Source organism: Notothenia coriiceps, unplaced genomic scaffold, assembly GCF_000735185.1.
Source record: "Notothenia coriiceps isolate Sejong01 unplaced genomic scaffold, NC01 NC01_scaffold00022930, whole genome shotgun sequence".
Lineage (NCBI taxonomy): Eukaryota > Metazoa > Chordata > Actinopteri > Perciformes > Nototheniidae > Notothenia > Notothenia coriiceps.
This window is the reverse complement of record NW_011355631.1, coordinates 293,498-303,497: the sequence shown is the minus strand read 5'-3', so window position 1 is coordinate 303,497 and position 10,000 is coordinate 293,498. Positions and strand designations below refer to the sequence as shown.

Genomic DNA, 10,000 nt, shown 5'->3' with positions numbered 1-10,000 from the left:
CACACTTTCTATCTCCACACACCCATTTAGCCCTGCTTATACAATAAAACAGTAAGGGTGTCAAATTCATTTAAATCACCAAGCAGAATGCATTGTTCACATCCATCTCACAGCTCCACGCATGGTTTGATTTGAAATTCTTAACATCGATTTTTTCTTCGGAGTGCCTTTGGTCTGGTCCTCCTTTGTAATCGACCATAATAGAATGGCCATGCATGACACATTGGTTTTCCCTGTAACTACTTGGGCTACATGTTACTAATGGAAAGAGGTGTACTTCTGCAAAGTTAAGCTAGAAAGCTCACTTCCTTTCCTATCTTGTTCTCGTGTTGGTTGACCTACTTTAGCAAAGAGCTTAGATGCTTTTCTTTGTTTCTCACACTGTTGTGGCCAGGGCAGAAAATCTGCAAGCTCTCCTACTGTATTTCCCCCCACACCCCCTCTCCCTCCTGATCCAGAGGGATGGCAGCCGAGTCCAGCATAGTGAAATATGCCAGATTCAAGCTCACTGCCCCTGCAAAATCGCTCCCGCCGAGTCTCACAGAACCGAATTCCGGGGGTTAAGGAGCTTATGTCTGGTGTACGACGCATGGAGAAAGGGACTGAGCGGTGATTCGCCATGGGAGAGGGAAAAGGAGAGTGAAGACTGTGTGTAGTGTGCATCTCATTATGTCTGAACTATGTGTTACCTTTGGTAAACAGTGGAAAACATTGCTCAGGCGAGCGTCACTCTGGGAGCAGCAGGCTGGTAAACGACAGCGGCCCAATAGTGGTGCGCAGCCATTGCTCAAATCTACAGCCCTACAGGGATGCATGAGTTTGGTCATGATTAGTCAGATAGAATAAATAATCTACGCTTATGACAGCACGCTTTATTCCAGAGTGTTGAATGGATGCCCCGTTCAACACTTTTGTGTTAATACATTCCCTCCAGTTATTTTTACTGAATGACCTTCTCAATCAGGAGAAAAGTAAAAAATTAAATTTCTGAGCGAGGCATTCATTATCATAGCTGGTTTTGCTCAAGGGTACCTTCCATTTACAATACGTTGGAGCCATGTGTCCAATGACTGTCATTTCATGGCATTATAAGGAAATCAACAAATTAGAGATTCATTAAATAGCTTGAAGGCATTTGACAATATTTTTGTAAATAATGTCACAGCAGCAAAGACAATAGAACAGTACGACTATAGCCAGCATGGCATGAGAATGACAACAATTGAGATCTTTAAATTAGCACCTGATGCTAATCCTTGCCCTCAGCTGAGAACGTTTCGATTTATTTTTCACACAACCACATTGGTTAGACGTTAGAGCAACTGTTGTTTGCTGTGCCCTGAGCACTACTGATATTTCTATCTGCAGTCATCTTCCCAACTTCCAATTGTTGTGACGTTCCGCCAGTCTGCACTTCTGTACTGTCATCCTCTCATGTGTGAAAAGCAAAGGGTAATTAAATCTTCATTCCTTCAGCCCCAACACCATATTCACATCTGTTGAATTGGAAAGCCACACAGTGTAAAACATATCTACTTAAGTCTATGCCCCAGTGACTCTTGTTGTAGCGTCAAGGAGCATGGGAAGCATTTGTCGTCCTTTCCTCTAACAGCATAATGGCGTCTTGTTTTCATGTTATATGACCCTCTGTGAATTCCGTAAATCAGGCACTAATTACAACGCGCAGTGACCTGACGGCTGAAATGTCTTCCACGGGCTAATAGACAGCAGAGTGAATTTTGTGTCCAAAATAGAGTGCTTCAGCAAGCCGTAAGCATCTCAGTTAATTAAGACATGCTGACAACTGGTGAACTCCGCACATCATTATGGATCCGCTGCCTAATTGGAAAGTATGGTAACGGTAAACGCATTTTTCTTCACTATTAAGTAGCTGTACTGTCGCTGCAATAAACCACAGGGGAAACAGAGAGGTAATCCAAAACGTGTTCCTTTTAGGGAATTAGTCCCCCCATTGGTGTAGTAGCACCCCAGGGGTTCCTAGTTGGACCCCTGATTTAGTTTAATTGGCATAAATTCCCTTACAAATTTGGAATTGATCAAATAACCTTTGGGGTCCTTAGCTGTCTGAAAGCGTGGAGCCAAATTGCTTGTTTTGCCTGCTTTGCTCTTGGCATGATCAGAAGAACTCAAGTCTTACCTGCCATGGACTTTGATGTCAGAAATGGCGTAGAAGTATCTGGTCAGTTTGTCCTCGTCCACCATGGTAGCTCCTGTGGCAGGCCGCAGCAGACGGATTCTCAGGTCTGTGATGGTGAAGAAGTCCCGCAGATTCTTGGTGGTGTCCAGTTGGCCATAAAGCGAAGCCATGTTGTGGAGTCGGGGCCCAGCAAACAGCGCAAAGCGGTCCTTGATCTCAAAGCGCACCGTTTTGTCATACTTCCACACGTACCCTCGTGAGTAGTCCTCTGTGCAGATGATGTCCAGCAGTGTGTGCTGAGTCAGGTCCTGCACCGTCTTGGGCTCCATGGTGAAGGCGTCCAGACAGTCAGTGGCATAGAACTGGTACGGCTGCCAGGTTCTTCCATAATCCAGAGACTTTTCTAGGACCATCTGCTCGGGCCGGCCCGACTCAAAGGTGAGGACGATGTCATCAGTCAGCTCGATGGTCTTGTTCCATGATAGCGTGATGTTTACCAGAAGGGCCTTTGGGTACTTCTGCCAAGATGTGGACTGCCAGAAAGTAGTGGGATTACGGCCCTCAATGTCAAACATGAGCTTTGGAGGGTGGGCCAGTTCCTCTGTGTTGGCGTCACATTCATTGTTACACATGTAGGGGTTCTCCTACAGTGAGAGCAACACAGAGAAGGAAGAAGACATGTTGTTAATCTTTGCAAAAAACAAGCAAAAAGGTTATTTTCAGTCAGATTTTTTACTTCACAATGTAGGCATCATGTGCATATACATGCTCTGCTGGGCATAGTATGCAGTTACATATACATAATCAAAACCCATGTAGCTATGTTGTACATCAATCTTTGAAGAACATGCCAACACCAATGTTTAACTCAGTTAATTGTCACTGTCATTGGAGTGCTTCCTCTCTGTTGCATTGTTACATCCTGTCACTACAAATGTCACACCCTTCCCAGTCCTGAAATGAAGATGTTGGTGCAGCATTCTAATGTTGAAAAATAAATATTGTGACCACAAATGAAATAGTAAACTCATCACATAACATGAATAGCCAAGTGATCTCATTGGTATCTGTTCAGACTGTATCTGTGTTCTTGTGTCTTATTGACCTTTTCCCACTTGATTCAGTGACACTGAGCACATTGACGCCTCCAAACCATAGACCTAAACCTTGTAGACCATTTAATCGGTTTCATCATAACTTCTTTAATTAAAGAGTTCTATTTTAATGCCTTGTTTCATAATATAAATGGTGTTTTTTAGAGTTTTATTGCAAGCTTTTTTTTAGATTATTCACGCTGTTTGCTTGAAAGAGATATTTCCAAAAACATTTGTCCGATTTACCACAAATCATTACAAGCCAATGTTCTCTCCTTGCTCCCTGGGGGCTCCATCTAGTTGTCAGGGGGAGGAGGCACTCGTCCACGAGGACCTTTCAAGTGCTACAAGCGCCAATTTATCAGGACAAGATAATCCACTACTTGATTAGGTGGGAGATGTCACCCTGTGTGTGCCTGTGTGAGTGTGGCGATGTAGTGAGGACACAGGGAGAGGATCAGGCCTCTGATGTAAGACAGTCTAATGAAGCGTTGAGGCAGAGATCGAGTAAGTTAGAGGGAGAAACAGCTTCCATTCGACTAATAAGCTTCGCAAGTTTTTTCTCATCCTCCAAGGCAAGGTGACAATGAAACAGGGCTCTGTCAGGGCCTGTGACTGTCGGAGGGGCCCATTAATATCCTGTCTGGACCGTCCCCTACAGGCTTCTCCCGGCTCTGGACAGCGGTGGCACCGAGGACACGGCGGAAGAAAGCAGACTGACAGTGGAAAATTCCATTTTGGTTTTAGTGTACCATCTCATGGTGGGAGGTTAGGTGTGCCATTAACTGCAGCATCTGGTGCGCCATGTATCTACAGACAGATGTGTAATAACTCATATGAGACAGTTATGCCTGCTTAGGGGGTGAGCACATCTCTAAAAAACACACTTGGCATGCAGGAGGGCTCACTGTGTGTCTGTGGCTTGTTGGAAATGTGCATTTATCGAGGGAGACCTAAAACTGTTATTCAACAACGGCGGAGCACTCTGCTCAGAGCACAGGTGTAGACTTGGGGGACAGAGGAAGTTATGTTGCTTTTAATTCCCCCATTAATATTGTTAAGTATACTGTATTTCTACCACACCCACTGACTTACTCCTACTCACATGCACTTCCCCTTTTTCTGTAGGTAATCCTATTAAACGAGACAATTATATTTCAATCAATGCAATTAATGTTGCTCGACCGCTTACTTACTGACCCTTTTTCGTGCAGATTTTTCTACTGTATTTGTTTAATTCTTATAACACTCCTGGAAAGTAAGAATACCTTAATGTCAAAATATACTTCACTACAAGTAATTCATCTTTCACTAAAATTAATATCTCCTTAAAGTATCACACTTTTAACCATGCTGCATTAATGTACAGGTGGACTCAAAGTATCAAAAGTAACAAATACTAGCAGGATGATGCCGGTAAATAATGTTGTTGTATAATATATTATTTGACTATTACATGTGTCAAAATACATAAAGATTTGTATTGCTGTTGCAAGTTCAGGTTGGGCTAATTTTAGGTACCGTAATTTATATACTGTTTGGGAAATGTATAAAGATCATATTTTAAAATTACATTTCGGTACAGTATATTAGGAAAATATACTTAGATACTTTCCATCACAGCTTATAGGAGATGCACCTACGCCTCCATCAACCCATCATACTCAGAAACCTCTGAGCTGTAGCCTTGAAAATTAAAGGCAAGAAAACACCACATGTCTTTATGTGAGCAGGTTTATCCGGTCGGAGGTTAAGCTTTTAGTACCGTTATGTCTGAATCCGGCAGATACAGTGATCAGCTATTACTGTAACACCCACACACACACAAACTGCCAGCACATCTCTGTAATCAGACAGAGATGTATCCCTATCGATCGCTGTGGCCGAGCAGCTGAAAAAGTGCTGCGTGTTGCACCTGGCAACCTCGGCCATTTGTCCAACTTTGCCCCGAACACACAGGTCACAAAACGTTCATTACTGTCTCCTCTGCTTCTTGCCTAACGACACAATCCTGCCTTTATGAAGATCAATAACCTCGCTGGTCAGAAGAGAAAGGAGATGAAACGCTGAGTACGGCCTCATGCAAAATCAATGGCAGATTTCTGTATTTTACTACAGGGCGCCGCTGAGGTCTCTGTCAGCCGATTAATGGTTTGGCACACATTAAAGTAATTGACAGCACCCGGCACGGCAACGCAGCATTTCTGTAATTACAAAAGATGTTTCTATTAATCCCAGTGTGATGATAAGTGGTCAGGATGGGGGACAGCCATCGCGGATTACAAAGCCAGCGCTGAAGTTGCTGGAGCGGAGAGGTCACGCTAAATTGGTGCTAATAGAGATGTCCACGACCCACCCAAAACACAGAGGCTTAATCCGATTATTAGCATTGTGATGCAGTGAGATAGAGTGCTAGAGTGTGTGCAGGTGGGTACTCATGTAAAACCAACATGAACGTGGTTGTTGTCGAATTTTACAAATCTTCGGGAGCTGCTCTAAATTCCATGGGTGTTGTCCCCATTATTGTCGAACTGCTCAGCCTAATTTTAACCAGCCCGGCGAGAGGAATAAAAATCGACAATGCAGCGACGTTGAGGATAATAAATTAGACTAATTCCATTCAGCTGCACGCCACAGACAAGCACTATTTGTAGCGTTGAGGTCACGGGGAAGTGGTTTCCTCTTGCCTCATTCCTGAACAAGGCTATTAGACATGTTACAGACTAATTTGCCTTCATATTACTTGTCCAAAGCAATTTAAAAACACAACAACATTTGTAAATCAAGGGGCTGTTTCCAGCTGCGTATTTCAGGTTTTTTACAGTTTATTTTGTCTCTGCAACTGCTACAATTAACGAACCATTATAAAACATGTTCCACTGCTGTATCTTCTTAACTTATCCTTTAATTAAATAGGTAAAGGCACTTGAACTCCATCTACAATTATTCTTACTTTCATGCAAATTCTCACATTTTCTTATGACTAATTACTTGACTACAAAATGTGAATAACTACATTCTTGGCATAGATAACATGCTGCATCTTGCGTGCTTAGGGATGGTTGAACTCAATATTTGAATAATATATTGTAGGGCCATACCTATATAAAACATGTCTGTGAAGTTTTTTTTTCAAAATACCAAACAGATCATGCATTTTAGCCATGCCTCATTTTGCTCTTTTCCAGCCCTGTTTTTGCTAGTCTTCTTTGCTGCTTTTGTGGCAGACTACAGCGCCACTTACAGGCCTGGCATATGTACTACAGCGTCTCCAGCGCTTTCGAGCGGCAATGGCTGTGGCCCAACCCCCCATTCCCCTGATAGGTGGAGAGTTGGCCATATAGGCGGAGCACCCCTTTGCTGACGTCAGAACAATTTAAAATCTGGATCAGTCTGTGGCAGATCCGTTGCGGCCCCGTTTTTAGAGATTTGGGAAAAAAGAGAAAGGGTTGTGTTTTCTGACACTTTGTGAGTTTCCTGACACACCAGGGAAACATATTCATGTATAAAAGACGTACAAAACTGCATTTTGCAAGATAGGTCCCCTTTAATGAAACACTACATAACTTGAAAAACGACACAGTTGTAAAAAGTATGAAATTGTGTTTTGTTCAGATGTCAAATATGTTTACCAGATTCAACTTATTTGAGTAGTGTTAATGTTTTGTCTGCACGTGTTTAACATTTTCTTTTATTCGTCAAGATTTCCAAAGAGACGGGCAAAGCGACTGCTGACGTCCAGGAGGAGGCGTCGGCCATGTTGGAGGAGATGGCTCACTCTCTGCAGCTCAAAACCGTTCGCTTCTTTGCCTTCTCGCTCTGCAAAGTCTTTAAAACCTTGTTCAAGAGCATCTGTGTCAACGAAGAGGGCATCCAGAGGGTGAGAACACACACCTGATGGAAGCTGAAAACACTGTTAAAGGTCTCCTATTATACTGTTTTTCATCAATATATTATAGGTCTCAGATACTCAGATTCCAAAGTGCTGATTCTCTGTCTGTTACTTTAGATGAAAATAAGGAGCCCCTCCCCACGACCCTCTGAGAGATATTTGGTTAAAAAGAACTCAATGGTGCTCTAGGAGGAGATTCAGGTGATAAGGTGGGGGGGGGTTACCTTGGTTGCTGATTGGCTAATGGTTACACAAGCCAAAAAAACGTTATGACATCATAAAGTGGCCAAAATCTGATCAGCTCATTTTCAGACCGGTTTTTATAGAAATGGATCAGGACAAAAAGTGAGAGAATCTTTTTTCATGAAACTTTCAGAGTCTCTTTACACAGAGGGGACACATGTTGATGTAGAAGAGACATGAAGAAGAGGGGACACGTGTTGATGTAGAAGAGACATGAAGAAGAGGGGACACATGTTGATGTAGAAGAGACAAGTGGATTTTGCATAATAGGTGACCTTTAAGCTGAAACGCATACAAATACACACCTAATCTGTTATTTTCCTCGTTGTTAGCTCCAACAGGCTATTAAGGAGCACCCGGTGGTCCTGTTACCGAGTCACCGTAGTTACATGGACTTCCTGCTGATGTCCTACCTCCTGTTCACCTACGAGCTGTCGCTGCCCGTCATCGCTGCCGGCATGGGTGAGCATGGAAGAGAGCCAGACTGTATACACTGAGTTAACAGACTTTAATATATATATAGAAATGTATTTATTAGGATAAACCTCTTGAGATGCACCATCTCGTTTTCAAGGGGGTCCCGACAAAAGCAACGTCTTAGACCCCTGTCTCTTTTATTTAGACCTGTCCTCACAGTTGAAATATTAAACTGCTCACTTCCAAGTTTTATGACGCAATTTATTCCCCCATCAATTTCAATTACGTAAATTTATATTCAACTTCGGTCACGTGCACAGAAAGAATGTACATCAGACAATATGTAAACACTCATATGTACAATGGTGTCCGTCTAGGAAGATAATTACGTCAGGTTATGTCGTCGTACTGACAGACTATTTTTGGCGGTGTAACAAGGACTCTGAAGTACCCCTACTTCCAGTAACCTCTCTACGACGCCTACAGACCTCGCAAGATAGTAGGCCTCCAGCAACTCCTCCTGTCGACATGACCCCGGCACAAGAGTCTCATGCAAAATCCTGGTACGAGTTTCCCCAGTCCTCCGACACAATAGGAGGTTAGTATGGCAGAAAAAAATCCAGGATTCTAGTCTTCCCATACTATGAAACCCTGTAAAATTCAGGGATAACCGAGTGGTCACGTGAATTTACCACTCTCACCGACCAATGTTGACAACATTATTATTTATCAAGTATTAATTACAGGCTGTAACCCCTCTAATTTATACTGATATATATAATGTGTCAACATGGTGTGAGAGTGTAATCACGACACTCGCGGTTATCCCTGAATTTTACAGAGGTTTCTAGTGATGAGGAACTAGAATCCCCTGGTTTTTTCTGCCATACTAACTCCTAGTGTGTCGGAGACCTGGAACTCGTCCAGGAAGTGCAAATGAGACTCTTGGTGCCGGGTCATGTCACCAGAGGAAGGTTGCTGGAGGCCTACTTCTTGCGAGGTCTGTAGGCGTCCGGTAGACGAGTTTACGAAGTAGGTACTTCAGACGTCCTTGTTCAACCAAAACATAAGTCTTGCAGTACGACGACATGAACCTGGACGTAAATATCTCTCCTCAGACGGAACCATTGTACATATACGTGTTACAATTGTCCTGAATGTACATTCTTCTGGTGCCACGGTGACCGAATTGAATAAAATTTACGTAAATGAAATTGATGGGGGAATAAATTTCGTCATAAAACTTGGAATGAGCAGTTTAATAGTTCAAACCTGTGAGACAGGTCCTAAATAAAAGAGACAGGGGAGGACGCCTTTTTACAGTACCTCTTCTCGCAACTACAAATTTCGGCGGTTGATCTTATGAAATGACGACATATCTAGGGCAGTAGTAACCCAGTACAAACTTTGGACGCGACAACATAAGCCCAGGTTAGAATGCGCTAAATGATGAAGTACTAGTATTGAAAAAACAACAATGTAAGCTAACGTTAATTACCAAGGTACTATAGGCTAAGTGTCATCTGTAAACTTGTATATGTTACCGACTAGTGGTGAAAGTAACTTAAAACCCACTAAATCAGTTGAAAACATGTGTGGGTACCACAAGGCCAGCTTTTTACTTTTCCCTTAATCATTGGTAGGCCTAGTCTATATATTTAGGAGAGAGAGAGAGAGGCAGAGACGAGAGAGAGAGAGAGAGAGCTACAACAAGGGGTGGAATACACTGGATAGGGGGTACGCTTAGTGGACCGTGTGTGTTTGTGTGTGGTGTCTGTTAACTATGTAATGGGCGAGAATACACGGGTAGGGGGGTGTACCTAGTGTACCGTGTGTGTATGTACAGTCACAGACAAGAAACATATAAATACGGTCAACAAGTACAGTATGGTCATCTGACTATGGTATACATGTCAAACTTTCACCACAATTTGAGGTTTACACCCCACTACTAAGATACCAAAACACAATTACACTTACGCATTTCCTGGCCAGATTCTTAGAGCTGTGGTTTCATTCCCCCTCCCCCCTTTGCTTCTGTTAACATCCTCCCAATCGTACGTAATAGTGAAGAGTGAACGTCGACGAAGAAATACACAACAAAATCTAGAGACAAATAGTAGTAACATTACTAACATACCTAAAGACAAAATGAATTGTCTGCATGTACCAAACAGGAACAACTAACGAACCGGA

General features: G+C 42.8%; 1 protein-coding gene across 4 annotated transcripts in view; it reads right to left on the bottom strand.

The window, feature by feature from the left end:
- Positions 1–10,000, bottom strand: part of ntng1a (netrin g1a) — a 90,806-nt gene that overhangs the window by 43,403 nt on the left and 37,403 nt on the right. For all 4 annotated transcript variants that reach the window (XM_010781257.1, XM_010781260.1, XM_010781259.1 and 1 more), the window contains exon 3: positions 2,159–2,802. In XM_010781257.1, the coding sequence (XP_010779559.1) occupies positions 2,159–2,802 (644 nt within the window). The remainder of the gene's footprint in view (positions 1–2,158; positions 2,803–10,000) is intronic.